We start from the raw sequence: 15,783 nt of genomic DNA on the forward strand, positions 1-15,783 counted from the left end.
AGAGGTTAGAGACTGTTGAATTGGTGAAAGTACCTCGAAGTGGACTCGTGCTGATTTTTTGTGTGTTTTCCATCCAGAGTGCACCACGCCCTTCGATCGGTGACTTTTGTTCCGAACCAATTAGGTGTTTTAGGTGCCAAGCATTTGGTCATGTCGTATCAGTGTGTAGAAGGGAGATTCCTAGATGTGAGAAGTGTGCAGGAGGGCATGAAACAAAGGAATGTGTATTGTCGGTGGAAAAAGCTGTGTGTGTTAACTGTAGGGGTACCCATGGTGCTTGAAATCAGAAGTGTTCGGTGAGAGAAAGGCAGGTTGAGCAATGAAGAATAGTAGAGGAAAAGAGGTCCAGGGCGAGGGATCCTAAGAGGCTCCATGTGAGTAGGCAGAGGCCAATAGAGAGTGATAGGAATAACGTGTTTCAGTAAGGTTGGCTTCTTAGCGTTCAAAGACATGGTTATCAACTGTTCCGCAGAAATTGAACGTAAATAACAGAAAATAGATGTTGTGGTGGCAGCTGCAGAGAAGTACTTCGGTGTACAAGATTTTATTGCAGAGGAGTTACAAGCTGTATTGAATGATAGCGTCCCGTCTTCCCAGGCTGCCGGCCTGGTGTAGGATCTGATAGGGCCAAGTAGTGCAATAGTGGTGAGGTTTTAATGGGTGTAGAGTTAAGGCCTCTGCATGTTTCCCAGCTGAAACAGTTTGGTAGAGTTCGTGCTTATATTATGACAACATTTTGTGACTTTTTTTAGTTTTGGACTTCGGTGAAGTTTTTTTTTCAGCTGTTCAGGCAGACAACATTTTTTCTTGAGGCATGCCAAAGTGATTGGTCAACACTAGGGATTCTTCAATAAAGTCTTTGTTGTCATTCAATGAGACAAAGTTTTCATGCTAATTTTTTCATTGAAAAATACCCCACCAAACATCTTAGTTAGATGTAAAATTGTGCGACTAAGCTCTCTTAAGCAAAAATGTCAAAATGAATGACCGATTTCTTGTGTTATCTTAGATTAATTCTGACAAGTTTGAGGAAGTGTATACTGGCTATAGCATCTCTTGTTTTTAAGCAAAGGTCTTTTAAGGGAGTATGGGAGCATACTCCTTCGGTTCAGCTAACGTTAGCCTGAGTTGAGCTAGGTGCCAGCAGGCTGACACATTTAGTTGGTAGGGCTTTTTATTTAAAAAAAATCTGTCCTCTCTTTGTCACAAAGTGTAATGAATTCCAGAACAGTAGGCAGAAACACAGGGCTAGATAAAATAAATACTGGCCTCACACTCCAGTACAGTAGGTGGCGGTGTAGGCACCTTTCATTTGGTTGCGATCCGCCAATTCATATTTAAAGAAGAAGGAAGCCCTGACAAAACCTCCCAGATTCCCGCAGACAGCGATTGTTCCCATGTTCTAATCGTGTTTACTTTGTAATAATGTGTTTGGTTTTATTAACGGGTATTTGAGACGATAATGCTGGATAGTCGCAGTTATGCGGTTCACACGGGACATTTGCAGGCTGTTGGGGCTTGGGAGCGGTAAGAAATCTCCACTTTTTCCCAACTCTTCGAACTTTCCTCCATAGTCGGCAAACACTTCACACCCTGGTTCGACCCCGGCCTGTATCACAACCGGCCGTTATCGGGAGTCCCATAGGGCGGCGTACAATTTGGCCCAGCGTCGTCCGGGTTAGGGGAGTGTTTGGCCGGGGTAGGACGTTATTGTAAAGTAAGAATTTGTTCTTTTAACTGACTTGCGTAGTTCAATAAAGGTTAAATTAAAAATAATATTTCGCCTTAGAACTGGGATATTAACAATTTCAGGGAGTGTTTGTAACATGTGCCAAGTTACACGGGTAGAATAGCTACTTTGTAACAATTCGGCTATTTTGCTGCTTGTTGATGATTAGAAGTTGAAATGCATTAAAATAATAGGGCGACAAATGCTGCTGTCCAGCTAGCCTTTTTTTTGCTACATTGGTCTAATGTGGTGGTCGACCGAGCGAAGGAGGCTAATCTCAGTGGTAAATGTTGGTTTGATTCGATATTCGGACCTTCAAACTTCAATAGCTGGCGAACGGTTTGAGCTACATACCTCCGGGTTGGTTTTTTATGAAGGAATAAAGGTGTACAACATTGCACAGGTCTTATTTTCCCGATTCCGATCTGAGTTTCATAATCTCACACAGCAACCTTGTAAGGCAGCCTCGAGCACTGTCAATGCAACTAGTTAGGGACCGTTAATAAAGTACATTATGACAATATTACATTTTCAATAGCTGTTACACCATGTGACTTAGCAACCTCATTTTAAACAGTCCCTTTTTCCTTACATAGAGGCAAGTTGCACAACCTTTTAGTTTTCTCAAATATTCCTACATTTTTATTTATACAAAATCACTTAACATTCAATAGCTCTTTGACCATGTGACCTAGACAACACAAACCAACTTTGGAATGTTCACAGGGTAGGGACAGATTGCGAACCCTTTGGTTTTCCCATTTAAGCGCATATATCAATATTTGAAAATGTAACATTTCAATAACTCTTCAAGCATGTAACTTAGCAACCTAATGTCAACTGTCCATTATTCGTTATATAGAAAGGCATGTTGCACACCCTTTAGTTTTCTCATAAAATGATTCCTACATAAAAAAATGTTTTTTAATAAATACAGCACTTACAATTCAATAGCTACTTGATTACATGACATAGGCACCTTTAAACAACTTTGTATTGTTTACAGGGTAAGGGCACACATCGCACAGCCATTGGTTTTCCCATAAAGCACCCAAGTCTCTGACTCCCTCAGATCCATGCACCAATAAGCTTTTCTTCTCTGCAAAGTTGAACCACCAGGTTTTGTCCATTCTCAAGTGTTGTGTTGGAACAGTTTGTGAGATTGTCACCTCTTACCTGGACTACTGAAACACTCCTCTCTATAGCCTCTCTGTCAACCCTCTTCAATGTGTTCAGAATTCTGTTCAGTGCTCACCCTGAAAGCTACATCGTTTTGGTGTTACTGTTAAGGCTCAATCTTTTTGCATGCATTCTGATGGGTTGGCAGGGGAAGGGCAAAATATGGTGTTCTCCCTCCTCTGGGTCTGATGTTATGGTATGAAACAAGACTGTTGACCGTTGGACTTTATGCTACTTTTCACTATTGTGCACATATTGTCTCAAAGGTTTAATAGCATTCACACTCGTTGTTGGTTTCTCTATCCTTGAATCCTTAATTTTACACCAATGGAAACTGAAACTTCCCTACATCCACTCCAACTCCTATGCTCACCTACAAATCTCTCAATTTCCTGGCTCTTTCTTACCTCTCTGACATGCTTCACAGCTAAATCCCCTGTCACTCACACTACTCATCTGACTCTGGCTTATCAACCCCAACACCAGACTCATGGCCAATGGGGACCTGCAGTGCCTTGAGCTCTGCTGCAGTCCTTTGAAATTCCTGGTCATTCATCACTCCATTTGCGTATTTAAATCCAGACTCACAAAACATCTCTTCAGACAACACCTACAGTGCCTTCGGAAAGTCTTCAGACCCCTTTACTTTTCCCACATTTGTTAGGTTACAGCCTTATTCTAAAATATATTTTTCTCTCTCAATTTAATCAATGTACACACAATACCCCATAATGACAAAAAACTGAAATATCACATTTACATAAGTATTCAGACCATTTACTCAGTACCTCGTTGAAGTACCTTTGGCTGTGATTACAGCCTCGAGTCTTGGGTATGACGCTACATGCTTGGCACACCTGTATTTGGGGAGTTTCTCACATTCTTCTCTGCAGATCCTCTCAATCTCTGTCAGGTTGGATGGGGAGCGTCGTAGCACAGCTATTTTCAGGTCTTTCCAGTTCGATCGGGTWCAAGTCCGGGCTCTGGTTGGGCCACTCAAGGACATTCAGAAACTTGTCCCGTAGACACTCCTGTGTTGTCTTTGCTGTGTGCTTAGGGTCGTTGACCTGTTGGAAGGTGAACCTTTGCCCCAGTCTGAGAAGCAGGTTTTCATCAAGGAGCTCTCTATACGTTGCTCTGTTTCTTTGCCTCAATCCTGACTAGTCTCCCAGTCGCTGCTGAAGAACATCCCCACGGCATGATGCTGCCACCCATGCTTCACCGAAGGGAGGGTCCCAGGTTTCTTCCAGAAGTGACGCCTGCCATTCAGGCCAAAGAGTTCAATCTTGGTTTCATCAGACCAGAGAATCTTGTTTTTCATGTTCTGTGAGTCTTTAGGTGCCTTTTGGCAAACTCCAAGTGGGCTGTCTTGTGCCATTTACTGAGGAGTGGCTTCCATCTTGCCGCTCTACCATAAAGGCCTGATTGGTGGAGCGCTGCAGAGATGGTTGTCCTTCTGGAAGGTTCTCCCATCGCCACAGAGGAACTCTGGAGGAACTAGAGGAACTCTGACAGAGTGACCATTGGGTTCTTGGTCACCTCCCTGATCAAGGCCCTTCTCCCCCGATTGCTCAGTTTGGCCAGGCGGCCAGCTCTAGGAAGAGTTTTGGTGGTTTCAAACTTCTTCCATATAAGAATGATGGAGGCCACTGTGTTCTTGGGGACCTTCAATGCTGCGGAATTTTTTTGGTCCCCTTCCTCAGATCTGTGCCTTGACACAATCCTGTCTCAGAGCTCTACGGAGAATTCCTTTGACTTCATGGCTTGGTTTTTGGTCTGAAATGCACTGTCAACAGTGGGACCTTATATAGATGACAGGTGTGTGCAATACCAATCAATTGAATTTATCAAAGGTAGACTAAAATAAAGTTGTAGAAACATCTCAAGGATGATCAATGGAAACAGGATGTACCTGAGCTCAATTTCGAGTCTCAAAGCAAAGGGTCTGAATACTTATGTAAATAAGGTATTTCTGTTTTAAAACATTTAAAAAAAATTTTTTAACCTGTTTTCACTGTCATTATTGGGTATTGTGTGTAGATTGCTGAGGATAGATTTAAAAAAATAAAATAAAATTTTAGTATAAGGCTGTAATTTGGTAAAACGTCAAGGGGTCTGAATACTTTCCGAAGTCACTTTATGTCACCCTCCACTCAGCCCCCAGTCTCCCATTTCTTGCAAGAACCCAACAAATATATTACTCTTGTGCTAGCCTCTCTACACTGGCTTCCTGCTAGAGATGATTTAAGGTTTTACTGTTAACCTACAAAGCATTGCATGAACTTATTCCTACTTATCTGATTTAGTCTTTCCCTACATAATGTACCTACACGTACGCTACGCGCACAAAAAGCAGGCCTCCTTATTGTCCCTATAATTTCAAAGGAAACAGCTGGAGGCTGGACTTTTTCTTTTATGGAATGGTCTGCTGATCCATGAGAGAGAAGCAGACTCGAACCTCAACCTTTAAGTCTTTACTGAAGACTCATCTCTTAAGTAGGTCCTATGATTGAGTTGCTCAGGGGTGCTAAGGTGAACGGCAAGGCACTGGCGAGAGGAACCACCCTTGCGGTCTGCCTGGCCGGCTCCCCACTCTCTCCTGGGATTCTCTGCCCCTGACCCAATTACAGAGATCGAGTCACTGGCCTGCTCACGCACTCCCATGTCGCCCCTATAAGGGCGCATCACTGCATGCCAGGCTTTGTTCACTATACTTTACTTCCTTATGCGGGTTGAGTCTCTGACATAATCTTCCTGTCTGGTTTTGCGCACCCTAGGGCTAGTGCGTGGGGGAGAATTTCCTGGCTATACTTGATCTTGTCTCATGGTAGTAAGTTAGTGATCTGCTGTTTTCCCTTGAGTGGTGTGGGGGCTGTGCTTTGGCAAAGTGGTGTTTATCCTGCCTGATTGGCCCTTTTCGGAAGTCATTTTTAACGGGGCAACAGTGTTGCCCAATCCCCAGTATCTATTATGCAATAGCCTATGTGCCGGTGGGCTAGGGTCAGTCTGTTCCTCTGGTGTACTGTGCAATCTTAGAGGACAATCAGAGGGAGCATGCCCATCTGTTTCTCCTTACACACACATTGATTGATGTTGTTGTACATTTCTCTTTCTTGGTAGAACACTTTGCCACGGTTTCTACCTAGCACCAAATGTGATTTTCCTATAGGGACAAGCAGATGTAGACTATATGTTCTACTTAGCACTTTTTTCCTAAGAGTATACATCAATAATTCACTCATTTGCCATTCAGTGTGTTGCAGGAATTATGTAGTTTGTCAAATGTTTTGCTGAATTTAATATTTAAATCCAATTTCTAGTGRTTTATTGCTCTTTCAAGTCCTTCCGTAGTTTGATAATGAAAGGCATTGTGGTTAATCTCTTCTATTACTCTGACTCCATAGACTCCAGAAGTTTAATGTTGTGATGATAAATGTGTCCTATGATTTCACCGGCAGCAATAGATGCATCTTTTTTCTTTCTGAGTCAAATACATTTTATTTGATGCTAATGTACATCCTGATTTATCCAAACAGATATTGAAGGATGACAGAAATGGGTACTAATGCTGGCAGCTACAGACTTGAGGTATAAGTTTGGACAGAGGGSGAGATGACTGAGTCAGATGACTGAGATCCCGTTAACGGGATCGATATGACAACAGCCAGTGAAAGTACAGGGTGCCAAATTCAAACAGAGATCTCATAATTAAAATTCGTCAAACATACAAGTATTTTACACCATTTTAAAGAAACTTGTTGTTAATCCCACCACAGTGTCCGATTTCAAAAAGGCTTTACGACGAAAGCACACCATCTGATTATGTTAGGTCAGTACCTAGTCACAGACAAACACAGCCATTTTTCCAGCCAAAGAGAGGAGTCACAAAAAGCAGAAATAGAGATAAAATGAATCACTAACCTTTGATCTTCATCAGATGACACTCATAGGACTTCATGTTACACAATACATGTATGTTTTGTTCGATAAAGATCATATTTATATCCAATAATCTTAATTTACATTGGCGCGTTATGTTCAGTAATGTTTTGCCTCAAACATCCGGTGATTTTGCAGAGAGCCACATCAATTTACAGAAATACTCTATAACAGAAATATACTATAATAAACATTGATAAAAGATACAAGTATTATACATGGAACTTTAGATAAACTTCTCCTTAATGCAACCGCTGTGTCAGATTTCAAACAAACTTTACGCAAAAAGCACACCATGCAATAATCTGAGTACGGCGCTCAGACACAAAACAAGCCATACAGGTACCCGCATTGTTGTGGAGTCAACAGAAGTCAGAAATAGCATTATAAATATTCACTTACCTTTGATCTTCATCAGAATTTATTCCCAGGAATCCCAGTTCCACAATACATGTTTGTTTTGTTCGATAAAGTGCATAATTTATGTCCAAATACCTCCTTTTTGTTTGCAAAAATCCAAATTCATGACGCGCAGGCCAGACAAAAAGTCAAATTCCATTACAGTTCGTAGAAACATGTCAAACAATGTATAGAATCAATCTTTAGGATGTTTTTAACAAATCTTCAATAATGTTTCAACCGGAGAATTCCTTTGTCTTTAGAAACTAAAAGGAACGCAGCTACCTCTCACGGGGGTGCGCCTGAGTGAGCTCATGGCACTCTGCCAGACCCCTGACTCAAACAGCTCTCATTCCCCCCTCCTTCACAGTAGAAGCCTGAAACAAGGTTCTAAAGACTGTTGACATCCAGTGGAAGCCGTAGGAAGTGCAATATGACCCAATAGACACTGTATATTGGATAGGCAAACCTACAAATCTCAGATTTCCCACTTCCTGGTTGGATTTTCTCAGGTTTTTGTCTGCCATATTAGTTCTGTTATACTCACAGACATCATTCAAACAGTTTTAGAAACTTGAGTGTTTTCTATCCAAATCTACTAATACTATGCATATCTTAGCTTCTGGACCTGAGTAGCAGGCAGTTTACTCTGGGCACCTTATTCATCCAAGCTACTCAATACTGCCCCCAGCCATAAGAAGTTAAGTGTGCACTCGGACTAGGGAAGGAATTCTTGCCTGGGTCCCTAGTCATGATATGGCTGGGTGGAGACCTGGGAGTGAGCTGTAAGTACAGTATGTGATAAGTCAACCAGCTCTTCAGACCTCCCTTCCCAGAACATGTTTGTTGACTTTGTCCATGTTCAGCAATTGTAGGGCTGTGACGGTCTTGCAATTTGAGCTTATGGTAATTGGACAGGCAAATGTACACGGTAACTGACGTAACAATTTTGTTTGCACACTTATTTACATGGTTATGCTTCTTAATAAAACCTATTTGAAACAAGCCATTACACTGTTATTATCATGGAATTTCATTGTTATTACTTAATCAATAAATTAAGAAATGCCAGGTTGGAGAGGCTCTATGGCATTTTCTTATTGACAACATTAACCCTTTCACAGGTGTGATCATTCTACAGTGGTCCCTGAAGCGTACGATCACACCCGTGTGATTTAGACCGGCAAGTTTCAAAAGACGCAACAATCAGCATTTGTGCTGGCCACTTTTTTCCCACAAACTATTTACCCAAACAGTCCTTACAAAGTTATGTCCAGAATGTGAGCAGTTTATTTTTGGATGCAATGTTCAGATATTCACAGAAGTATCTATAGCATAACACAATCATCCAAACCGGAAAAATGTAGGCTACATTTGTCCTAGCGCTAACTGAGGAAAGATTGACGCAACATTCTCGGCTGACAAACTACAATATGAATTAGCTAATAGCAATTACTATTTATAATTGATCACATCACGGGTGAGCTCACCATTGATCGAAATAATTGAGGAACACTTTCTAGAAATGAAAAGTAATCCGACGATTAGTTTCAGCGCGCCGTTATTCATATCCCACCATTCACTTCCTGAAGTTCTCAAAAAATGAGTGACTTACTCACCTCATTTTGTTATAGCATCTTTGGTCCGACAGACGATTACGTGAAACCCAGAATGCATTGTATGTCAACACACATGGCTCCACACACACAGCTGGAATTAGCTGAGCTCATCATAATCAGAACAACCTTCAAAAAAGTATTTTACACACACATATGCCCATTACAATCTATGCAAGAATCGGAATGCATGATTTATCACCGTTACTTGAAAACGTGAATTAAAAAAAGTAAATATAGCAATAAGTACCACACAAAATAGTGTTAGTGATTTATTCATACAAATGGCGTGTGCCAGCAGTCAATCACGTAACCTCTCACTCCCACACTGAGCCATTCTGTGTTGTTTATGTACAGTGGGGCAAAAAAGTATTTAGTCAACCACCAATTGTGCAAGTTCTCCCACTTAAAAAGATGACAGAGGCCTGTAATTTTCATCATAGGTACACTTCAACTATGACAGACAAAATGAGAAGAAAAAAAAATCCWGAAAATCACACTGTAGGATTTTTAATGAATTTATTTGCAAATTATAGTGGAAAATAAGTATTTGGTCACCTACAAACAAGCAAGATTTCTGGCTCTCACAGACCTGTAACTTCTCCTTTAAGAGGCTCCTCTGGCCTCCACTCGTTACCTGTATTAATGGCACCTGTTTGAACTTGTTATCAGTATAAAAGACACCTGTCCACAACCTCAGTCACACTCCAAACTCCACTATGGCCAAGACCAAAGAGCTGTCAAAGGACAACAGAAACAAAATTGTAGACCTGCACCAGGCTGGGAAGACTGAATCTGCAATAGGTAAGCAGCTTGGTTTGAAGAAATCAACTGTGGGAGCAATTATTAGGAAATGGAAGACATACAAGACCACTATAATCTCCCTCGATCTGGGGCTCCACGCAAGATCTCACCCCGTGGGGTCAAAATGATCACAAGTGAGCAAAAATGGTGAGCGGTGAGCAAAAATCCCAGAACCACACGGGGGACCTAGTCAATGACCTGCAGAGAGCTGGGACCAAAGTAACAAAGCATACCATCAGTAACACACTACGCCGCCAGGGACTCAAATCCTGCAGTGCCAGACGTGTCCCCCTGCTTAAGCCAGTACATGTCCAGGCCCGTCTGAAGTTTGCTAGAGAGCATTTGGATGATCCAGAAGAAGATTGGGAGAATGTCATATGGTCAGATGAAGCCAAAATATAACTTTTTGGTAAAAACTCAACTCGTCGTGTTTGGAGGACAAAGAATGAGTTGCATCCAAAGAACACCATACCTACTGTGAAGCAAGGGGGTGGAAACATCATGCTTTGGGCTGTTTTTCTGCAAAGGGACCAGACGACTGATCCATGTAAAGGAAAGAATGAATGGGCCATGTATCGTGAGATTTTGAGTGAAAACCTCCTTCCATCAGCAAGGCATTGAAGATGAAACGTGGCTGGGTCTTTCAGCATGACAATGATCCCAAACACACTGCCCGGGTAACAAAGGAGGGGCTTCGTAAGAAGCATTTCAAGGTCCTGGAGTGGCCTAGCCAGTCTCCAGATCTCAACCCCATAGAAAATCTTTGGAGGGAGGTAAAGTCCGTGTTGCCCAGCAACAGCCCCAAAACATCACTGCTCTAGAGGAGATCTGCATGGAGGAATGGGCCAAAATACCAGCAACAGTGTGTGAAAAACTTGTGACTTACAGAAAATGTTTGACCTCTGTCATTGCCAACAAAGGGTATATAACAAAGTATTGAGAAACTTTTGTTATTGACAAAACACTTATTTTCCACCATAATTTGCAAATAAATTCATAAAAAAATCCTACAATGTGATTTTCTGGATTTTTTTCCCTCATTTTGTCTGTCATAGTTGAAGTGTACCTATGATGAAAATTACAGGCCTCATCTTTTTAAGTGGGAGAACTTGCACAATTGGTGGCTGACTAAATACTTTTTTGCCCCACTGTATGTAGCTAGTGAGCTAAGCTGTAGCATTAGCAATGTCTTTCAAAAAGGAGACAACTCACAAACATGGAAATTCTGGATATTTTTTTAAATTCTGACAATGATTCTGAGTATGAAAGTCATGGATCAGATTCTGACAGTGAGGAGCTGACCCCCAGCCATTGAGAACCCTGAATCTGAGKACCCCTTGACCACTGACAAAGTCCCAGTTCCCTTTGAAGATGCTGGTGGTAATGAAGTACAGGAGTTCTGTGGTAGCTGGAAGGCTGACAGCCATTTCACCCCTCCTGGCCCTGCTGTTGGCTTTGAGTCCCAGTCTGGAGTGCAACGCCCCTTACCATTTCCATCTGAGGCAGAGTGCTTCAAGTTGTTTCTGACAGAGGAGCTGGTGGGAGACATAGTAGAGACCAATTGCTATGCCTTGGAGCTACAGGAGAAGAGAGAGCCAGGAGTGGGGTGAACAACAATTAGTGAAATGTATACCTTCCTGGTGACAGTCCTCATGGTGACAGTAAAGAAGAACTCCCGAAGAGAATATTGGAGCAGAGATCCTATGTTTGCAACTTCCTTTGCCACCCTCTTTTCCCAAGACCRCTTCCTACTTCTGCTGCGGTGACTGCATTTCATCAACAATGCTACTGCCATCCTAAATGACCCGTTATACAAAATAAATGTCAAGTTGGCAGTAAAGTGGCATGACAAACAAGACATCCGTGTCCTCTCCACTGTCCATAGAGCAACCATGTCAGCCACAGAGAAGAGAGAAAAATCAAACCAGACTGCATGCTTGACTTTAACCTCAAAATGGGGGCGGTGGATAAGGCGGAGATGATAAACAGCTTTGTGGAATGCACTCAGAAAACGACCAAGTGGTACAAGAAGATATTTTTTCCAGGGTAGCTTCAAATTACCACAAATTCCAACGGTTATAAGGAATATATACAAATATTATGCTACAGTAGAAACGACATAACACGACATGCAGAAACTATTCTAACGTAATAAGGCACTTACTTTGATAGAAACGCACACATTTCCAAAGTTATTATTGGTAATGAAAACAACTATGACTGCTATGCAGGCAACAGACGGGGAATGTGCAGGACAAGAGATGAGCAAATGTCTGCAGACTTGAACTGCACAAACAATTGGGAAGTGTTTGGAATTTTGTCCTCAAAATTGTCCTCAAGAAATGTCAAAATGTAATTGGTCCGCAGAAGTAAAAATGACTACTTTATATGTGAGTGAATGAATGAGGCGGGACACCTCAATTCAAACTGTTCTTAGAATATTTTTTTTTGTTGTTGCTAGGAAATCATTTGAAATTGACAAGTTGAAAACAGCCTATAAATAAAAAGAGGCTGCGTGCCTTGGTTTGAGGGCAGCGTTGATTAAATGTACTGTTGCGTAACAATCACATTCTGTAATGGAGAGAATGTTCTAACATCAAGTCCATAAAACAACTCGCACTGGGGTGACCGTTAGAGATATTTGGAACTCACGCATGAAAGGGTTAACGGAGTCAAAATAAAGACACATGCCTACAATGTCCTTTTCTGTTGGCTTTCCTGCATATAAAAAATGTCAATACACAACCTATTTGGATACACGAAACCATTCAAACGAAATCCGATGGGTTTTCTCCCACTTTTCCAAAAATATTTGCTTACTGTCACAAACCCTGCTGCTGAGGTCATTTGATTGCATTGGCATGAACTCAGCAAAAAAAGAAACGTCCTCTCCCTGTCAACTGCGTTTATTTTCAGAAAACTTAACGTGTAAATATTTGTATGAACATAAGATTCAACAACTGAGACATAAATTGAACACGTTCCACAGACATGTGATTAGCCGAAATTGAATAATGTGTCCCTAAACAATGTGGGGAGGTCAAAATCAAAAGTAACATTCAGTATTTGGTGCGGCCACCAGCTGCATTAACTTCTCTGCGCTACGGATCCCTTTTACGGGATCACTCCTAAACAACCGCTAGAATTGCAGGGCGCCAAATGCATAAATATTACTAAAAATATTTATAATCATGCAATCACAAGTGAAATATACCAAAACACAGCTTAGCTTGTTGTTAATCCAACTATCGTGTCAGATTCTGAAAATATACTTTACAGCGAAAGAAATCCGAGCTTTTGTCAAAGTCAGAAAAGCAATAAAATTAATCGCTTACCTTTGATAATCTTCGGATGTTTCCACTCACGAGACTCCCAGTTACACAACAAATGTTATTTTTGTTGGATAAATATTACTTTTATCACAAAAAAACGCCATTTGGGTTGCACGTTATGATGAGAAGTACAGCCTTGTTCCGTTCGACAAATTCCCCAAATTTTCCGTAATGGTCGTAGAAACATGACAAATGTTTTTTATAATTAATCCTCAGGTTGTTTTTAACAAACATAATCGATATTTCAACCGGACCATAACCTATTCTTTAAGAGAGAAAAGGAAAATGGGGAGCCCCTCTCGCGCGCAGGAACTATTCAGAGGACACCTGACCTCTTTTGAAACATCTCGCTCATTTTTCAAAATAAAAGCCTGAAACTATGTCTAAAGCCTGGTCACAGCCTGAGGAAGCCATTGGAAAAGGAATCTGGTTGATACCCCTTTAAATGGGGGATAGACGGTCCAGGAAACACAGATGTAAAAAAATATATATATATATATCACTTCCGGGTTATTTTCTCAGGTTTTCGTCTGCGTAAAACATTTTGTTATACTCACAGACAATATTTTGACAGTTTTGGAAACTTTGGAGTGTTTTCTATCCTAATATGTAAATTATATGCATATTCTACGATCTGGGCCAGAGAAAATGTCCGTTTACCTTGAACGATATTTTAAGAAAAGAAAAAAAATTCTGACCCCTAGCGTCAAGAGGTTTTTAAGTACTGCAGTGCATTTCTTCCTCATGGACTGCACCAGATTTGCCAGTTCATGCTGTGAGATGTTACCCCACTCTTCCACCAAGGCACCTGCAAGTTCCCGGACATTTCTGGGGGGAATGGCCCTAGCCCTCACCCTCCGATCCAACAGGCCCCAGACGTGCTCAATGGGATTGAGATCCGGGCTCTTCGCTGGCCATGGCAGAACACTGACATTCCTGTCTTGCAGGTAATCGTGCACAGAACAAGCAGTATGGCTGGTGGCATTGTCATGCTGTAGGGTCACGTCGCCTATGGGCCCTTCCTGCAGGAAGGGTATCACGTGAGGGAGGAGGATGTCTTCCCTGTAACGCACAGCATTGAGACTGAGCTTGTCGTCTCGGCAGGCAGTCTGATGATACTGTGACACACCGCCCCAGACCATGACGGACCCTCCACCTCCAAATCGATCCCGCTCCACAGTACAGGCCTCGGTGTAACGCTCATTCCTTTGACGATAAACGAGAATCCGACTATGACCCTGGTGAGACAAAACTGCGACACGTCAGTGAAGAGCACTTTTTGCCAGTCCTGTCTGGTCCAGCGACGGTGGGTTTGTGCCCATAGGCGACGTTGTTGCCGGTGATGTCTGGTGAGGACCTGCCTTACAACAGGCCTAGAAGCCCTCAGTCCAGCCTCTCTCAGCCTATTGCGGACAGTCTGAGCACTGATGGATTGTGCGTTCCTGGTGTAACTCGGGAAGTTGTTGTTGCCTTCCTTTACCTGTCCCGCAGGTGTGATGTTCGGATGTACCGATCCTGTGCAGGTGTTACATGTGGTCTGCCACTGCGAGGATGATCAGCTGTCCGTCCTGTCTCCCTGTAGCGCTGTCTTAGGCGTCTCAAAGTACGGATATGGCAATTTATTGCCCTGGCCACATCTGCAGTCCTCATGCCTCCTTGCAGGATGCCTAAGGCACGTTCACGCAGATGAACAGGGACCCTGGGCATCTTTTTGTGTTTTTCAGAGTCAGTAGAAAGGCCTCTTTAATGTCCTAAGTTTTCATAACTGTGACCTTAATTGCCTACAGTCTGTAAGCTGTTAGTGTCTTAATGACCGTTCCACAGGTGCATGTTCATTAATTGTTTATGGTTCATTGAACAAGCATGGGAAAGTGTTTAAACCCTTTACAATGAAGATCTGTGAAGTTATTTGGATTTTTACTAATTATCTTTGAAAGACAGGGTCCTGTGATTCTTATTAAGAAATGGATTCCAGACAGGCTACTTAAGGAAACTTTCTGAATGGACAAATAGGCCTATAGAGAATCAGTGAACTATTAGTTGAATGGATGTTAAGAAAAACGGACTTCATTGACTTACTGTGTGAGGTGAAGAGAGAACTTAATGGCAAGTCCAGGTTATTAGTGGTGGTGAGTTGACCATCTGTTCTCATCCCAAATCTATCCACAGACATCCCCAAATGCACTGCAGACCTTTTTTTGTATTGAGCTAATTAAGTTTACTTGTTTTGAGTTGATGCATTTTCTGGGTAAGCTAAATCAAGATAATTTCTATTGTTTTAAGATTCTCTTGACTTGTTTCAAGCCTTTTTTAGGTTAAAGTAAGCAAAATGATCTGCCAGTGCACTAAAATAATTTGTCTTGGTAAGACGTCAATGCATTCTAATGGTAAGTGGTAAGATAAAAAAAAAAGAAAAAAGGATTGCAGTGTGGTGGGCACTTCTACATTTTGCATGAAGCAGAAAAGTGTTGTGTCTTTACTATGGATTAAATGATATGACATGCTATTTCATAAAATAAATTCTCTAATATTACCTGATTAAACTAATTATGTAAATGTAATTAACTAGGAAGTCGGGGCACCACGGAAGAATGTTTATGGAGCTGTTGTCTTCCGAATAAACTCTTAAAGACCTGGTAAACTTTTATATCAATAGCACTCAATTATTAATCGTGACCTTATTCAGTCTCTTATCTTCACGAACCCTAGAAAACAAGTTTAATCAGCAATACAACATTTGGTTTAATTATTTATTTACTAAATACCTAAATAATCACACAGAATG

General features: G+C 41.6%; 1 protein-coding gene across 2 annotated transcripts in view; it reads left to right on the forward strand.

Moving 5' to 3' along the window:
* Window positions 1–1,337: 1,337 nt before the first annotated feature.
* LOC111977857 (stress-induced-phosphoprotein 1) overlaps window positions 1,338–15,783 on the forward strand; it is a 53,034-nt gene continuing 38,588 nt past the window's right edge. The window contains exon 1 of one of the 2 annotated variants that reach the window (XM_024007602.2): window positions 1,338–1,527. In XM_024007602.2, the coding sequence (XP_023863370.1) occupies window positions 1,482–1,527 (46 nt within the window). In that variant the 5' untranslated portion in view covers window positions 1,338–1,481. The remainder of the gene's footprint in view (window positions 1,528–15,783) is intronic. The other variant, XM_024007601.2, reaches the window with a different exon arrangement.

This window comes from Salvelinus sp. IW2-2015, linkage group LG18 (genome assembly GCF_002910315.2).
Source record: "Salvelinus sp. IW2-2015 linkage group LG18, ASM291031v2, whole genome shotgun sequence".
NCBI lineage: Eukaryota > Metazoa > Chordata > Actinopteri > Salmoniformes > Salmonidae > Salvelinus > Salvelinus sp. IW2-2015.